The following is an 18,174-nucleotide window of genomic DNA, read 5'->3' on the forward strand; positions in this document are numbered from 1 at the left end:
TACTAAGCGCTTGGGAAGTACAAGTTGGCAACATATAGTGACAGTCCCTACCCAACAGTGGGCTCACAGTCTAAAAGGGGGAGACAGAGAACAAAACCAAACATACTAACAAAATAAAATAGAATAGATATGCACAAATAAAATAGAGTAATACAAGGTGATCAGGTTGTCCCACGTGGGGCTCACAGTCTTCATCCCCATTTTACAGATGAGGGAACTGAGGCCCAGAGAAGTGAAGTGACCTGCCCGAAGTCACACAGCTGACAGTTGGCCGAGGCGGGATGAAGCCAGTGAGCCCCACCCGGGACCCCCTGATAACTCTGTATCTACCCCAGTGTGTAGAACAGTGCTTGGCGCATAGTAAGCGCTTAGCAAATGCCATCATTATCTATAATTCTATTTATTTTGATGCTATTCATTGATTCAATAGTATTTATTGAGCGCCTACTGTGTACAAGTGTTATATCTGAACAAAGAACCAAACCCCTCTCAGCCCAATATCACACGTATCCAGACAGCAAATCTCTAGTCATTGGAAATCCTTTATCAGCAGTTTAGCAACACCAGCCGTCTTTTATTTAAACGGCACCTTCTGGAAGGTTTTTTTCCCTCCCCGGCAAAAAATCACGGGTGGAGAGGAGCGGGGAGAAACGTTTTATTTCGAGAAGGCCGCAGAACGCTTAAGACTCCGGCGGTGAAGAATTGGTGCACCCTTCCACAATCTCGAAGAGGTAGTGGTAGACACTTGACCTCCTGGCGACGTCCAGGGCCGTTTCGCCCGCGTTATTCTTGAGGCCCGGCCTGACGTACCGATTCATGAGGAGGAGCTCGAGGGTGTTTTTGCCGTCTCTGTTGCCGGCAGCGAGATGCAGGGGGGTGAGCAGGCCTCGGGTCTGGGCGTTGACGTCCGCCTCGTGCTGCAGCAAGAAGGCCGCCACGCTGGCGTGGTCCCACCTGCAGGCGCTGTGCAGGGGGGTCCAGCCGTCGGCCGTGACGGCGTGGACGTCGGCCCCCCGGGACACGAGCTCTCGCGCTATCGCCAGGTGGCCGTTGTAGGCGGCCCGGTGGAGGGCCGTGTACTCGTCTTCGTCCCTGGCGTTCACGCGGGCGGCCTCTTCCGCCAGCAGCCTCTGAACCGTGGCCATCTGGAAGACGTCGTAAGGTCATCATGCTAATAATTACGGCATTTGTTCACTCATTCGTTCCATCCTGTTTATTCATTCATTCGATCATATCTATTGAGCGCTTACTATGTGCAGAGCACTGTACTAAGCGCTTGGGAAGTACAAATTGGCAACATATAGAGACAGTCCCTACCCAACATTGGGCTCACAGTCTAAAAGTTTATTGAGCGCTCACTGTGTGCAGAGCGCTTAGGAAGTACAAGTCGGCAACATACAGAGACGGTCCCTACCCAACGACGGGCTCACGGTCTAGAAGGCTGTGTGACTTCGGGCAAGTCACTTGGCTTCTCTGCTCCTCGGTTACCTCATCTGGAAAATACAGGTGCCCTCCCCACAGCACCTGTATATATGCCACATTCTCAAAAATAGGCTTTTTTATCATTTATCTGGTTCACGGGGCTGTTGCCGACTTGTACTTCCCAATGCTTAGTACAGTGCTCTGTACACAGTAAGCGCTCAACAAATATGATTGAATATGTTTGTACATATTTATTACTCTATTTTACTTGTACATATTTATTCTGTTTATTTTATTTTCTTAATATGTGTTGTTTGGTTGTCTGTCTCCGCCTTCTAGACTGTGAGCCCACTGTTGGGTAGGGACCGTCTCTATATGTTGCCAACCTGTACTTCCCAAGCGCTTAGTACAGTGCTCTGCACACAGTAAGTGCTCAACAAATACGATTGAATGAATATGTTTGTACATATTTATTACTCTAACTTGTACATATTTATTGTTTATTTTATTTTGTTAATATGTGTTGTTTGGTTGTCTGTCTCCCCCTTCTAGACTGTGAGCCCGCTGTTGGGTAGGGACCGTCTCTATATGTTGCCAACTTGTACTTCCCAAGCGCTTAGTACAGTGCTCTGCACACAGTAAGCGCTCAACAAATACGATTGAATGAATATGTTTGTACATATTTATTCTGTTTATTTTATTTTGTTAATATGTGGTGTTTGGTTGTCTGTCTCCCCCTTCTAGACTGTGAGCCCACTGTTGGGTAGGGACCGTCTCTATATGTTGCCAACTTGTACTTTCCAAGCGCTTAGTACAGTGCTCTGCACACAGTAAGCGCTCAATACGATTGAATGAATCTGTTTGTACATATTTATTACTCTATTTTACTTATACATATTTATTCTGTTTATTTTATTTTGTTAATATGTATTGCTTGGTTGTCTGTCTCCCCCTTCTAGACTGTGAGCCCGCTGTTGGGTAGGGACCGTCTCTAGATGTTGCCGACTTGGACTTCCCAAGCGCTTAGTACAGTGCTCTGCACACAGTAAGTGCTCAATAAATACGATTGAGTGAGAGAGTGAGAGTGAGACAGACAACAAAACAAAACACGGAGACAGGTGTCAAAATCGTCAGAAGAGCGCTTACTATTTGCCAGGCATGGTTCTAAGCACTGGGGTAGATTCAAGCTAATCGGGTTAGACACAATCCCTGTCTCACATGGGGTTCACACTCTTTTAAACCCCATTTTACAGATGAGGGAACTGAGGCACAGAGAAGTGAAGTGACTTCCTCAAGATCACACTAAAGACATGTAGTGGAGATTAGAACCCAGGTCTTCCTGATTCCCAGGCCTGTGCCCTATCCGCTAAGCCACACTGCTTCTCTAATCGTTCCGGGCTGGGGAGAGTTATGACAATCAATCAATCAATCGTATTTATTGAGCACTTACTGTGTGCAGAGCACTGTACTAAGCGCTTGGGAAGTACAAGTTGGCAACATACAGAGACAGTCCCTACCCAACAGTGGGCTCACAGTCTAAAAGGGGGAGACAGAGAACAAAACCAAACATACTAACAAAATAAAATAAATAGAATAGATATGTACAAGTAAAATAGAGTAATAAATATGTACAAACATATATACATATATACAGGTGCTGTGGGGAAGGGAAGGAGGTAAGATGGGGGGATGGAGAGGGGGACAGGGTGGGGAGATGACAGATCCTAACTACCTCCCGGATCCTAAAAGAGATGTAATACCTGGAGGGAAGAAGGTATTTGGCTACCTATTCTTGAGATCCAAATACGATTGAGATCAAATAAAGACGTAAAAGAAATCTCTTTTTCAGGGCATTATATTTTGAGTAAGCTGCAATTCCAAATCCGCTCCATCAACTAAGGTCTGTGGAACCCAAGCTAATCCCAGCTCCACCACCTGTCTGCTATTTCTAGACTGTGAGCCCACCGTTGGGTGGGGACCGTCTCTATATGTTGCCAACTTGCACTTCCCAAGCGCTTAGTACAGTGCTCTGCACACAGTAAGCGCTCAATAAATACGATTGAATGAATGTGGCCTCGGGTAAGTCACTTCACTTCTCTATGCATCAATGACCCCCATCTATAAAATGGGGATTAAGACTGTGAGCCCCATGCGGGACAGGGACTGTGACAAACCCAATTGACTTGTAATCACCCAGCGCTTAGTACAGTGCCCAGCACATAGTAAGTGCTTAACAGATACCATTATTATTATTACCCGATTTTTTTCAGCCGCCCAAAGCAGCAGTTTCTCCGGTTCTTTTTCCAATTTGTTTTCTTGTGCTTGATACCACTCTTCCGTTTTCTCATCCTGCTCTTCTTCCTCATCAGAATCTCCTTCCCAGAGACTCTGGGTGCCGGTGGGAATTAGGTGTCTATGAGTTTCCAACAATTCAAGTTGGTTGAAATGCTCTGGAAATTCTAGGAGTTCTTTTGGGGCGTGTGTGCCACTTTCCATCTCCTCTTCCTTTGCTTTCCCACTTTGATCCATCTTATCGATGCACTTCTCTAACTTCCAGTGACTCTTCTCGTGGTGACCTGGTCTCGTTCAGCTCTGGAACCAGGCAACAGGTAAAAAGAAAGCAATTAGCAAATCGTAATTTAGGCCTATGCTGCCAACACGGATGATCGGACAGGGTCTAAGGACATCTTCAAAAGTCATACCCCATTATTTCCTCTGATTATCAGATGATTTAACTGATTCATAACTCCCTTCTCTCTTTCTCCAGCCCAGCCCACATCCTCCGCTCCTCTGCCGCCGCTAACCTCCTCACCGGGCCTCGTTCTCGCCCGTCCCGCCGTCGACCCCCGGCCCACGTCCTTCCCCTGGCCTGAAATGCCCTCCCTCCACATATCCACCAAGCTAGCTCTCTTCCTCCCTTCAAAGCCCTCCTGAGCGCTCACCTCCTCCAGGAGGCCTTTCCAGATTGAACCCCCTTTTTCCTCTCCTCCTCCCCACCCCCCCGCCCTACCTCCTTCCCCTCCCCACAGCAGCTGTAGATGTTTGTACAGATTTATTACTCTATTTATTTTACTTGTACATATTTATTAGTCCATTTATTTTGTTAATGATGTGCATATAGCTATAATTCTATTTATTCTGAGGATTTTGACACCTATGTGCTTTGTTTTGTTGTCTGCCTCCCCCTTCTAGACTGTGAGCCCGTTGTTGGGTAGGGACCGTCTCTATATGTTGCCAACTTGTACTTCAAGCGCTTGGTACAGTGCTCTGCACACAGTAAGCGCTCAATAAATACGATTGAATGAATGAATGAATTCAATCGTATTTATTGAGTGCTTACTGTGTGCAGAGCACCGTATTAAGCACATGGGAGAGTATAACAGGTGCATTCCCTGCCCACAATGAGCTGACAGTCTAGAGATTATTCAATCGTATTTATTGAGTGCTTACTGTGTGCAGAGCACTGTATTAAGCACTTGGGAGAGTATAACAGGTGCATTCCCTGCCCACAATGAGCTGACAGTCTAGAGATTATTCATTCATTCAATCATATTTATTGAGCGCTTACTGTGTGCAGAGCACCGTATTAAGCACATGGGAGAGTATAACAGGTGCATTCCCTGCCCACAATGAGCTGACAGTCTAGAGATTATTCATTCATTCAATCATATTTATTGAGCGCTTACTGTGTGCAGGGCACTGCATTAAGCACTTGGGAGAGTATAACAGGTACATCCCCTGCCCACAATGAGCTGACAGTCTAGAGATTATTCATTCATTCAATCATATTTATTGAGTGTTGACTGTGTGCAGAGCACTATACTAAGTGCTTAGAAAGTACAATTCATTAATAAAGAGAGACAGTCCCAACGGGCTCACAGTCTAGAAGGGGGAGACAGACAACAATAATAATCATAAGGGAGACAACAAAACAATTAGACAGGCGTCAATACCATCAAAATAGATAAATGGAATTATAGATCTAGAAGGGCTCACAGTCTAGAAGGGGGAGACAGACAATAATAATAATAATGGAGACAACAAAACAAATAGAGAGGCGTCAATACTATCAAAATAGATAAATGGAATTATAGATCTAGAAGGGCTCACAGTCTAGAAGTGGGAGACAGACAGTAATCATAATAATGGAGACAACAAAACAAATAGACAGGCATCAATACCATCAAAATAGATACATGGAATTATAGATTTAGATGGGCTCACAGTCTAGAAGGGGGAGACAGACAATAATAATAATAATGGAGACAACAAAACAAATAGGCGTCAATATCATCAAAATAGACAAATGGAATTATAGATCTAGATGGGCTCACAGTCTAGAAGGGGGAGATGGACAATAATAATAATAATAATAATGATAATAATGGAGACAACAAAACAAATACACAGGCATCAATGCATCAAAATAGATAAATGGAATTATAAATCTAGATGGGCTCACAGTCTAGAAGCGGGAGACAGACAATCATAATAATAATAATGATAATAATGGAGACAACAAAACAAATAGACAGGCATCAATACCATCAAAATAGATAAATGGAATTATAGATCTAGAAGGGCTCACAGTCTAGAAGGGGGAGACAGACAGTAATAATAATAATGGAGACAATGAAACAAATAGGCGTCAATACCATCAAAATAGATAAATGGAATTATAGATCTAGAAGGGCTCACAGTCTAGAAGGGGGAGACAGACAATAATAATAATAATGATGACAACAAAACAGAGAGGCGTCAATACCATCAAGATTGATATGGTATTATAGATCTATAATGGTATTAAATTTATTTATAAATTTATTTATGGTATTAAATGGAATTATAGATCTAGATGGGCTCACAGCCTAGAAGGGGAAGACACACAAAAATAATAATAATAATAATGAAGACAACAAAGCAAATAGACAGGTGTCAATACCATCAAAATAGATATATGGAATTATAGATCTAGATGGGCTCACAGTCTAGAAGCGGGAGACAGACAATAATAATAACAATGGAGACAACAAAACAAATGGAGAGGCGTCAATACCATCAAGATAGATAAATGGAATTATAGATCTAGATGGGCTCACAGTCTAGAAGGGGGTGACAGACAATAACAATAATAACGGAGACAACAAAACAAATAGAGAGGCGTCAATACCATCAAAATAGATAAATGGAATTATAGATCTAGAAGGGCTCACAGTTTAGAAGGGGGAGACAGACAATAATAATGGAGACAACAAAACAGAGAGGCATCAATACCATCAAAATAGATAAATGGAATTATAGATCTAGAAGGGCTCACAGTCTAGAAGGGGGAGACAGACAATAGTAATAATAATGGAGACAACAAAACAAATAGAGAGGTGTCAATACCATCAAAGTAGATAAATGGAATTATAAATCTAGATGGGCTCACAGTCTAGAAGGGGGAGACGGACAATAATAATAACAATGGAGACAACAAAACAAATAGAGAGGCGTCAATACCATCAAAGTAGATAAATGGAATTACAAATCTAGATGGGCTCACAGTCTAGAAGGGGGAGACGGACAATAATAATAACAATGGAGACAACAAAACAAATAGAGAGGCGTCAATACCATCAAAATAGTTAAATGGAATTATAGATCTAGAAGGGCTCACAGTCTAGAAGGGGGAGACAGACAATAATAATAATAATAATGGAGACAACGAAACAAATAGGCGTCAATGCCATCAAAATAGATAAATGGAATTATAGACCTAGACAGAATACGACTGAATGTCTAGATGAGCGAATGAATGTAAGAGGAGGAAGAAAGGCCAGGCCGAGGAACTGGCCAAGGCGTTCGGCCAACCTCGGCTTGCCTTCGGCTCCGCTCGGCTCGGTTCGGCTCGGCCACTCCGCCCCGCTCTGATTGGTCCGTCCCCGCCCCGTCCGCTCTCGTCAGCCAATGACGGCCGGAGGCGGTGGGAGGCGGGGGCTGTTCTCGCGAGAGCACGGCCTTCCTTCTCTCGGCGCCTGAGGCGACCACCTTAGGGGCCGTCTTGGCTGTGAGGGGGCAAGAGGAAGGCGGCCAAGGCGGGCCAACTCGGTGGGCGCCGCCTCCTGCAAGGTTCTTCCTCCCCTCGGACGGGCTCCTTCCCTCCACCCATCCTCCTGCCCTCCTGGGCGAGTGGGCAGCCATGGCGGGCCAGGGGCTTTCCCAGTTCGCCAGGACTGGCAGCCCAACTGGCCCTGCCTTCCAACATGGCGGGTGCGGCCCATGGCGCCGCAAAGGCCTCTGGGTCTTAGCATAGGTGGGGCCAAGCCGGGCCGCCTCAGCCAACCTACCTGATAATGGTGGTTCTTGTCAGGCGCTTACTCATCATCAATCATCATCAATCGTATTTATTGAGCGCTTACTGTGTGCAGAGCACTGGACTAAGCGCTTACTCGGTGCCAAGCACTGGGCCAAGCGCTGGGGTAGATCCACGCTAACCAGCTTGGCCCACGTGGGGCTGGCAAGCTTCACCCCCGGGACGATCATCATCAATCGTATTTATTGAGCGCTTACTGTTTGCAGAGCACTGTACTAAGCGCTTGGGAAGCACAAATTGGCAACACATAGAGACAGTCCCTACCCAACAGTGGGCTTGGGAGTCGGAATAATAATAATAATAATAATGGTATTTGTTCATTCATTTGTTCATTTGTACATATTTATTACTCTATTTATCTTGTACAAATCTATTTTATTTTGTCAGTATGTTTGGTTTTGTTCTCCGTCTCCCCCTTCTAGACTGTGAGCCCGCTGTTGGGTAGGGACCGTCTCTATGTGTTGCCGACCTGTACTTCCCAAGCGCTTAGTACAGTGCTCTGCACACAGTAAGCGCTCAATAAATCCGATTGATTGATTAATAATAATAATAATGGTATTTGTTCATTCATTTGTTCATTTGTACGTATTTATTACTCTATCTTGTACAAATCTATTTTATTTTGTCAGTATGTTTGGTTTTGTCTGTCTCCCCTTTCTAGACTGTGAGCCCGCTCTTGGGCAGGGACCGTCTCTATACGTTGCCGACTTGTACTTCCCAAGCGCTTAGTCCAGTGCTGTGCGCACAGTAAGTGCTCAATAAATACGATTGATTGATTGGACCCTGCCCCGACTCCCTCCCCCCATAACAATAACCAGAATTAAGAAGAAGAAGAATCGCCCACAGCACCTGTATATATGTTTGAACATATTTATTACTCTATTTATTTTACTTGTACCTATCTATTCTATTTATTTTATTTTGTTAGTATGTTTGGTTTTGTTCTCTGTCTCCCCCTTCTAGACTGTGAGCCCACTGTTGGGTAGGGACTGTCTCTATATGTTGCCAATTTGTACTTCCCAAGCGCTTAGTACAGTGCTCTGCACACAGCACGCAGTAAATACGATTGATTGATTCATTCAATCGCATTTATTGAGCGCATATTGTGTGCAGAGCACTGTACTAAGCGCTTGGGAAGTCCAAGTTGGCAACATACGCACTTACTATGCAGAGCACTGTTCTAATCAATCAATCGTATTTAGTGAGCGCTTACTGTTTGCAGAGCACTGTACTAAGCGCTTGGGAAGTACAAGTTGGCAACATACGCACTTACTATGTGCAGAGCACTGCTCTAATCAATCGTATTTAGTGAGTGCTTACTGTGTGCAGAGCACTGTACTAAGCACTTGGGAAGTACAAGGTTTTTTTTTTAAAATAATGGCATTTATTAAGCACTTACTCTGTGCAAAGCACTGCTCTAAGCGCTGGGGAGTTTACAAGGTGATCAGGTTGTCCCACAAGGGGCTCACAGTCTTGATCCCCATTTTACAGAGGAGGTAACTGAGGCCCAGAGAAGTTGTGACATCCAAAGTCACCCAGCTGACAAGTGGCGGAGCCGGGATTTGAACCCATGACCTCTGACTCCAAAGCCCGGGCTCTTTCCACTGAAGCCACGCCGCTTCCCATCACCTCCCATCACCTTGTGTAACCTCCCCAGCGCTTAGAACAAGCACTGGGGTGGGGGGTGGGGGGTACAGGGTGAGCAGGTTGTCCCACGGGGGGCTCACAATCTTAATCCCCATTTTACAGATGAGGGAACTGAGGTACAGAGAAGTTAAGTAATAATAATAATAATGGCATTTATTAAGTGCTTACTATGTGCAAAGCACTGTTCTAAGCGCTGGGGAGGTTACAAGGTGATCGGGTTGCCTCACAGGGGGCTAACAGTCGTCGTCCCCATTTTACAGATGAGGGAAGTGAGGCCCAGAGCAGTTAAGTGACTTGACCAAAGTCACACAGCTGACAATTGGAGGAGGTGGGATTTGAACCCATGACCTCTGACTCCAAAGCCAGGGTGCTTTCCACTGAGCCATGCTGTTTAAGGCATGGGTTCTAATCCTAGCCCTGCCACTTGTCTGCTGCGTGACTTTAGGCAAGCCACTTCACTTCTCTGTGCCTCAGCTTCCTCATCTGTAAAAGGGGGGATTAAGACTGTGAGCCCCACGTGGGACAACCTGATAGCCTTGTATCTACCCCAGTGCTTGGCACATAGTGCTTAATAAATACTATCATTATTAATTATTATTGATAAGCACTTACTGTGTGCCAGGCACTGTACCAAGCGCTGGGGTGGATACAAGCAAATCGGGTTGACAGTCTTCATCCCCGTTTTACTGATGAGGGAACTGAGGCCCAGAGAAATGAAGTGACTTGCCCAAGGCCACACCACAGACAAGTGGCAAAGTGAAATTAAAACTGATGACCCCCAGGTTCTGTCCACTATACCATGCTGGTTACTTGTGCTTTTTTTTTATGGTGTTTGTTAAGCACTTACTATGTACCAAGCACTGTACTAAGCCCCCTCCTTCCTCTCCCCCTCCCCCGCCTTACCTCCTTCCACTCCCCACAGCACCTGTATATATGTTTGTATGTGTTTATTACTCTACTTATTTTACTTGTACATATTCTATTTATTTTATCTTGTTAGTATGTTTTGTTTTGTTGTCTGTCTCCCCCTTCTAGACTGTGAGACCACTGTTGGGTAGGGACTGTCTCTATATGTTGCCAACTTGTACTTCCCAAGCGCTTAATACAGTGCTCTGCACACAGTAAGCGCTCAATAAATACGATTGATGATGATGATGATGTTGCCAACTTGTACTTCCCAGGAGCTTAGTGCAGTGCTCTGCACAAAGTAAGTGCTCAATAAATACAATTGAATGAATGAATACTAAGCGCTGGGGTGGATCCAAGTTCATTCAGGTTGGACTCAGGCCATGCCGTAAGTCAGACACACAGTCTTAATCCCCATTTTACAGATGAGGTAACTGAGGCACAGAGAAAAGAAGTGACTGGCCCAAGACTGCACAGCGAACAAGTGGCGGAGCCGGGATTAGAACCCATGATCATCTGGCTCCCAAGCCTGTGCTGTATCCCCTATGACATGCTGCTTCCCCCACTAAACCATGGTGCTTTCCAGAAAACATCCAATTTGTGTAGAACCAATATAATGCAACAATAATTGGGGTATTAAATATTTTTTATATGCAAGGCAATACACAGTCCCTGTCACACATGGGGCTTAGCATCTAGAGAAGCAGCATGGCTCATTGGAAAGAGCACGGGCTTTGGAGTCAGAGGTCATGGGTTCAAATTCCGGCTCCGCCAATTGTCAGCTGGGTGACTTTGGGCAACTCACTTAACTTCTCTGGGCCTCAGTTACCTCCTCTGTAAAATGGGGATTATGACTGTGAGCCCCATGTGGGACAACCTGATCACCCTGTATCCTCCCCAGCGCTTTGAACAGTGCTTTGCACATAGTAAAACAAATGCCATCATTATTATTATTATCTAAGAGGGAGGGAGAACCGAGAATGCAAGTGACTTTCCCAAGGCCACGCAGACAAGAAGCAGAACTGGGATTAGAACCTAGGTCCCCTGCCTCCCAATTACTGAATGTCTATCATGTGCAGAACTAAGCATTTGAGTGAGTACGGTAGAAAAAGAAGACAATGCTCCCTGCCACCAAGGAACTCGGAATCTAATGGGGGAGACAGCCCCTGAATAAATTAAAGATAGGAAGAAGAGAAGGCAGGAAAGATGGATAAGTGGAAGAGCAAAGGGCTTAAAAAGTAGAGTAGGTGAAACTTTACGGGCAATAGTTCTTCGAGGGTTTGTGAGTAGATAAGATGCAAGGTGGTCATTGGGAGGCTATGTCTTGAGAAGAAAAATCACGGAAGGCTTCTTTGAAGAGGTGGCATTCGTAAGGGATTTCGTGATGGGGAGCCCTGTGGTTTGGTGGATTTGATTCGCAGGGAGAAGAATTTTCAAATAGTGGAAAGGGTGTGATGGGAGAGAATGAGGCTCATCAGTAAGTTAGTTTGGAAAGCATGAAAAATGCAAACTGTGTTGCAGTGAGAGGAGTGGATAAGGAGGAGGTAGAGAGGGCTGATGAAGTGCTGAAAAGCCAAAGGTCAGGGGTTTCTATCTGATGAGGGGAGGAATAGGTAGTGAACTCTGTTGAGACCTGGGCTGATGTGTGTCAAATAACTTCAAGAAAACAAACCTGGCCACAGGGTTATGTACAGGACTGGAGAAGGGAGAGGCAGGAGGCTGGTAAACTGATCTAGCTAGGATGGGATGGAGGCTTGGACCAGAGTTGTTGGCTGGATAGAGAAGAGCTGGAGCATGGAAATTAGAGATTGCAGTATTTGGGATTCATGCTTTTGAAGCCCTATCAATAGCACCTGGTGACATTTAGAACGCTTGCAAATGCAGTTTGGAACACTACAAATTACACTTGTCTTAAAAAAATAAAAACACCCCTCCTCCCAATGAGTATCCCATATTACACATATGAAATGTGAATTGGAGTTTGGAAATGGTTTTCAATTCAAGATCTGTATTAGAAGGGATTTATTTATAAGAATGCTCATGCACCTTTAAAGTGCAAGTTGTAAGCATATTTTTTGCCTTTAGAATATCAGAGGAGTGAGTTTCCAGCCTTGTGTGACCTGCAGCCAGAGTCCTGGTTCTTGGTTGAGGGATCCTAGTCCCAGCAATTTGCCTGAACGTAAAGATGACGCCTGCTGACACACTGTAAGTTCTCAATCTTCTTGCATGCCAATTGTTTACTTTTCAAGCTTTTCATCTTATTTTTATTCATTTATTCAGTCGTATTTATCGCGTGCTTACTGTGTGCAGAGCACTGTACTAAGCGCTTGGAAAGTATAATTCGGCAACAGAGACAGTCCCTACCCAACAACAGGCTCTCAGTCTAGAAGGGGGAATTTTTAGAATAGAAAAGAACCCCTGGAAAGCAGTGACTGCTATTATATTTTCCTCTCCCAATTATAGTGCTCTGCTCACAGTAAGCGTTCAGTAAATACAATTGACCGACTGCCTTTGTGTTGAAGTTTGAGCCATTCGATCGTATTTAATTCGCCAAAAAACATATCCCCTTAACTGAAAGAGGATGCAACTTGACTTTCTTAATGCAACTTGACATTATAATAGTTTTATGTTTGTGTGGGTAGTGGTTAACTTTGTGAATAGTCTGCAGTTTCTGTCTTGCCAGTTGTGGACAGGGAATGTGTCTGCCAACCTTCTTGTATTGTACTCTCCCAAGTGCTTAGTAATAATAATAATAATAATGGCATTTATTAAGCGCTTACTATATGCAAAGCACTGTTCTAAGCAGTACTCTGCATCATCATCATCATCAATCGTATTTATTGAGCGCTTACTGTGTGCAGAGCACTGTACTAAGCGCTTGGGAAGTACAAGTTGGCAACATAGAGACAGTCCCTACCCAACAGTGGGCTCAAGCGCTTAATAGATAACACAGATATTTGATTATGGTTTAGGGAAATTCTTGGAGGTGGAAGTAACCTCAAGGTTGAGCCTTATTGTTATTATTGGGTTTTTTAACTGCTTACTATTACTCTATTCTATTTGTATATATTTATTCTATTTATTTTATTTTGTTAATATTTTTTTTTGTTGTCTGTCTCCCCCTTCTAGACTGTGAGCCCGCTGTTGGGTAGGAACTGTCTCTGTATGTTGCCAACTTGTACTTCCCAAGCGCTTAGTACAGTGCTGTGCACACAGTAAGCGCTCAATAAATACGATTGAATGGATGAATATGTGCCAAGCACCGTAGTAAATACCAGGGTAGAATTAAGATAATCAGGTCCCACATGAGGCTCACAGTCTAAATAAGAGGGAGAACAGGTATTGTATCCCCATTTTACAGATGAGGGAGCTTAGGCACAGAGAAGTTAGTGACTTGCCCAGGGTCACACAGCAGGTACATGGTGGGGCCGGAATTAGAACCCAAGTTCTCTGATTCCCAGGCCCATGTTGCTTCCCATGGCAGCTCCCTATTCATTTGTAAATCATTCAATCAATTAATGACATTTGTTTAGTACTGTGTGCAGGACACTGTACTAAGTGCTTGGGAGAGTACAGTACAATAGAATTGGTAGACATGTTCTCTGCCCATAAGTTTACAGTCCAGAGTTTGTAAAGCATATGTTGATTCAACTACTGTTTTTTGTGGTATTTGTTAAGCGCTTATTATTTGCTAGGCACTGTACTAAGCGCCGGATAGATACAAACTAATCAGGTTGGACGCAGTCCCTGTCCCGCATAGAGTGCCCTGTCTTAATCCCATTTTACAGATGAGGGAACTGAGGGCCAGAAAAGTGGTGACTTGCCCAATGTCACGCAGCAGACAAGTGGTGGAGCTGGGATTAAAACCCAATCAATCAATCAATCAATCGTATTTATTGATACCCAAGTCTTCCAACTTCCAGGCCTGTGTTCTATCCACTAGACCACTCTGCTTCCCTCCTGCCACTTAGAAAAAGCAACCTCCCGGAATAATTCTCATCCAGCCCATCAGTCCCAAAGCATCACTTTGCAGAGATTTTAGCCATGTGACTGATGAAATGAGTATTTATTTGAACCAATCTAGGAATTCCATTGCTGCCCAAAAAGGCACAGTGCAAAATTCAGTTCATTCTAACCCTGTTGAAAGTATGGAGGCAGTTTTCACGCCAGCCATTTCTAGCCGGTAGTAGTGAAGGATTGTCGGATAATTGTTCTAAAAGCTATGGTTTTCCAAGTTACTATTGCATGATTAATTTCCTTTTTCTTTTCAATGCAGAGACGATGAAAATACCTTTAAAATCTTGGTCGCAACAGACATTCACCTTGGGTATATGGAAAAGGATGCAGTCCGAGGAAATGATACATTTGCCACTTTGGATGAAATTCTGAAATTAGCTCAAGAAAATGAAGTAAGCTTTCAGATTTACTCTTCGTGTACCTCTCAGGGGCTTCTGTGGGGATCAATTGAACCATGGGATTTTAAGAAGAAAGCACCTTAAATCCAACCACTTCGTCCCCACCCCCTGCCTGCTTTTGGAACTCCAAGCAGCTCACAGTGGTCTTGGATTCATCCCTGGAAAATATGTTTGGAAATTTTCATTTAATACCCTTGCAGGGTTGTTAGGAATGGTTAGAATATAAAGTAGTTTGGAAGTTAATGGAGATGACAAAAACAGAAAAATGAGTTTGGAGTTGTTAGAGATTGTAATATCTCATCTTTAAAAAGAAATGTCTGCCATACCCTTGCAAAATATTTGGAAGGTGGAGTTTTAAAAGCCAGATATAAACTCTGATTTTGGCTTCTCAGGCTACTGATTTGGAAATCATTTCTTTAGATAAATTGTAACATGGTTAGGTGAAATTAACTACCTTCCCTGTGAGATTTCTAGACTTTACTGTCATTATTATTCTTGTTATTATTATCCTGCTAGGAATATGAGCAACTTAGATCTAAGAAATGGTACATTCTTCCAAAATTCCTGACTGCAAATATTTAAATATTTCATACTGTTAATGGATATTGTGAGTCATCACAAAGTAGTCTAACTAATCAAATTATTTGTTGTGTAGGTGGATTTTATTTTGTTAGGAGGCGACCTTTTTCATGAAAACAAGCCTTCAAGGAAATCATTACACACCTGCCTTGAACTTTTAAGAAAATACTGCATGGGTGACCGTCCCATTCAATTTGAAATTGTCAGTGACCAGTCGGTCAACTTTGGTTTTAGTAAGTAAGTGTATTTTAAAAGATGATTGAACTTAATAAGTAGTGAAATCATGTATCTTTTCTGAATTCTGGTGTTCATAGCTAATGCAGCTCATTTTCTCCAAATGTTAGATATTTGGAAAATTTAGAAGGCAGATTCCATTATCTAGAAGTTTTGGGGAGGGTACTCTGGGCTGCTTTCTTGTTGCCGTGGATATCTTGTTAGGATTTTGATTCTGTGCTCTGAGCGTATTTGGACATCTGTTTATGAACAGGAAAATAGTGGGGCTGCCCTTTAGTGCAAGTAAATCATACTTTATAGAAGATACTCACCCATCATTCATGTTACACAATTCCCATATTTATATAGACATAGACCCCTAGGTTTCGTGCGCCATCCATGGTGTTTAGTCAGATTGTAATTGGTAAGATCAAAGGCTTCTGGGAAAGAAGACTAGGGATTGCCTTGCCAATCTTCCCTCCCCAGATGCAAAAGTCCTCCCCTTCAGTACTGCCTTCTAAACTTCCCTGTCTCTCCATTGCTCTCACACCACCTCCCCCTACTCCTGAATCACCCCACCAGCTCACTCTCCGCTTTTGCACTCGTATGGATCAGTGTCATTGGTGAAAATCCAGAAACCAGCTCTGTCTCTTCAGTTTTTCCCTGTTTCGGTAGAGCTCCGTTCTTAAATAATTCTACCCCACCCCTCTTATCAATTTCCGCACCCAAAGTCCCTAGCTATGACTTCAGGTGTTCGATTTCTTCCTGAAGCCCCAGTGCCCTCAGGTTTTTTTTTTCCCCCTCCCACTCGAACCAAGGTGACTTCTCAGAACTACTTTCTTGTCAGTTGTGGCCATCAAGTATGAAACTCTGCTAGGATCACTCTCACCTCCTCAGTGCTCTTCTGTTCCCACTTCCATAGTCTTTTCTTCAGTCATCATTGGTTTTTATTGAGTGCTTACTATGTGCAGAGCACTGTACTAAACGCTTGGAAGAGTGCAGTACAACAGAGTTGGCAGACACATTTCCTGCATACACTTGCAGCATTCTTGAGGCAGTCTCTTGCCTATCTTAAAATCTAACTTTTTTTATGCTAATGACTTCATAATCGCTCATCTAACAAAAGCACTTTATTCTTCCCTCCTCTTCTTTACTTTTATCTTTAACCTCTCACAACCCTCAGGCTCCTTCCCTCTCTCTTAAACACTATTGCACAGTGCAGCAGGCCTACCAGCAGCAAATAAATTAAGAAAAAGACCTTATTAGACAAGAATGCACATTTTCCAAGGCTTCCGATCAAATCAGTCGATCAGTCATATTTATTGAGCCCTTATTGTGTGCAGGGCACTGTACTAAGCCCTTGGGAGAGTACGCTATAACAGAGTTGGTAAGACAAGTTCCCTACCCACAGTGAGCATATATAATCAAAATGACTATGCATCTAATGGCTTCGACTGCTATTAGCCTACAGAAACATAGTATTAGTAAATTGAAGCATTCTTCAGTTTATATTCAAATTATAACCAGCTGCCAGTCTGGTTTTCTTCAGGAACGTGGTAGGTTTTTGGACCTAGTGTGATTTGTCTGGCAGCGCAGTATATGTGTAATGTGTTTCATACCCGTGTATTCTTTGGTGAAATGTCATTTTTCTTTAGGGAAAAACAGTGGTGGTATTCGTACACAGTAATTTTAATCAAAACTCTCCTTCCTCTCAGGTTTCCTTGGGTGAACTACCAGGATGGCAATCTCAACATCTCTATTCCGGTTTTTAGTGTACACGGCAATCACGATGATCCCACAGGGGTAATTACAAAAACCCTTCCGTTGGAGAAGGTTTCAAAAATGACACCCAACTTTGAATTAACTGGGCATATATATGCCTCATTATCGTCTTGCTCTGAATCAAAAAACATTCTTCCTCTGTAATGATTTGTAACTAGAATAACAACTGTCCTTAGAAGCCGCGTCTGTTGCTGGAATCTCTTCATAATGCCAATGCTAAGGGCGGGAGGCCAGCAGAGCCTCTTCTGGGAGGAAAAAATGATGGTTCCACTTACAATTTCAAATTCAAATTAGTATCCCAAGAGTCCTCTTTGATGTGGAGGTAAAGATGAGGGCTTAAATCTCAGGCTTTAGCTTTGAAGTCATCCGATTGGTTTCTATTCCAAAACAGTGGACTCTCTCTAAGGACAGCTTTAAAAATCTAATCAGGCTGGTTCTTTTTACAAGAGTAGTTTCTCATTTTTTATGGTGGGTTTTATTTTATAAAGGGCAGCGGGCACTCCTGCTGCTTTGTTTGCAGCTTTAAACCTTCCTTTGGCATCACAGTTCTGAAGTTGTTTGTGCAGAAGGCTAGTGAAAGTGAGGAAAATGGAAAGAAGTTTCAAGTGCTGCAGTTAGCAAGCGCAGAATTAAAGGATCATCTTTTTTGGTTTGTACCCACAGACCATCAGTTCTGTCATTTCCAAACACAAAGGACACTCAATCAGCCTGTAGCATAATAATCCAAACGAAAAATATGCTCGTTTTCTTACAGATCAAAAGAATTAATTGCATTTTGGGTAGATTCAGTTTAGCTGGGCAAGGTACTATTTGGACGCGCTTTATCGTAGTTCGCAAGATTTCAGTAAAATTAGA

General features: G+C 43.3%; 2 protein-coding genes across 4 annotated transcripts in view; one reads left to right on the forward strand and one right to left on the reverse strand.

Annotated features, from left to right (window-relative positions):
- Window positions 1-418: 418 nt before the first annotated feature.
- ANKRD49 (ankyrin repeat domain 49) lies at window positions 419-7,382 on the reverse strand. Of its 2 annotated transcripts, none has more exons than XM_038761751.1 (3): window positions 7,276-7,382; window positions 3,679-4,014; window positions 419-1,145 (listed from the first exon to the last, which is right to left on the reverse strand). In XM_038761751.1, exons 2-3 carry the CDS (start codon window positions 3,949-3,951, stop codon window positions 681-683), a joined length of 738 nt encoding a protein of 245 aa, XP_038617679.1. In that variant the 5' UTR covers window positions 3,952-4,014; window positions 7,276-7,382; the 3' UTR covers window positions 419-680. The 2 variants fall into 2 exon arrangements, with proteins under 2 accessions (XP_038617679.1, XP_038617680.1); XM_038761752.1 differs by lacking the exon at window positions 7,276-7,382 and adding an exon at window positions 7,181-7,204.
- Window positions 7,383-7,447: 65 nt separating this feature from the next.
- Window positions 7,448-18,174, forward strand: part of MRE11 (MRE11 homolog, double strand break repair nuclease) — a 36,496-nt gene continuing 25,769 nt past the window's right edge. Inside the window, exons 1-5 of one of the 2 annotated variants that reach the window (XM_038761749.1) lie at window positions 7,448-7,533; window positions 12,416-12,535; window positions 14,607-14,739; window positions 15,401-15,561; window positions 17,253-17,340. In XM_038761749.1, the coding sequence (XP_038617677.1) occupies window positions 12,516-12,535; window positions 14,607-14,739; window positions 15,401-15,561; window positions 17,253-17,340 (402 nt within the window). In that variant the 5' untranslated portion in view covers window positions 7,448-7,533; window positions 12,416-12,515. The remainder of the gene's footprint in view (window positions 7,534-12,415; window positions 12,536-14,606; window positions 14,740-15,400; window positions 15,562-17,252; window positions 17,341-18,174) is intronic. The other variant, XM_038761750.1, reaches the window with a different exon arrangement.

Source organism: Tachyglossus aculeatus, chromosome 20, assembly GCF_015852505.1.
Source record: "Tachyglossus aculeatus isolate mTacAcu1 chromosome 20, mTacAcu1.pri, whole genome shotgun sequence".
NCBI lineage: Eukaryota > Metazoa > Chordata > Mammalia > Monotremata > Tachyglossidae > Tachyglossus > Tachyglossus aculeatus.

What these genes read in the sequence shown, in the direction of transcription:
- ANKRD49 (XM_038761751.1), bottom strand. Translation starts at nt 3,951, where the DNA reads ATGGATCAAAGTGGGAAAGCAAAGGAAGAGGAGATGGAAAGTGGCACA. An exon ending in GGGCGGCTGAAAAAAATCGG is followed by an intron (nt 1,146 to 3,678) that starts GTAATAATAATA and finishes GACGTCTTCCAG; the next exon opens with ATGGCCACGGTTCAGAGGCT.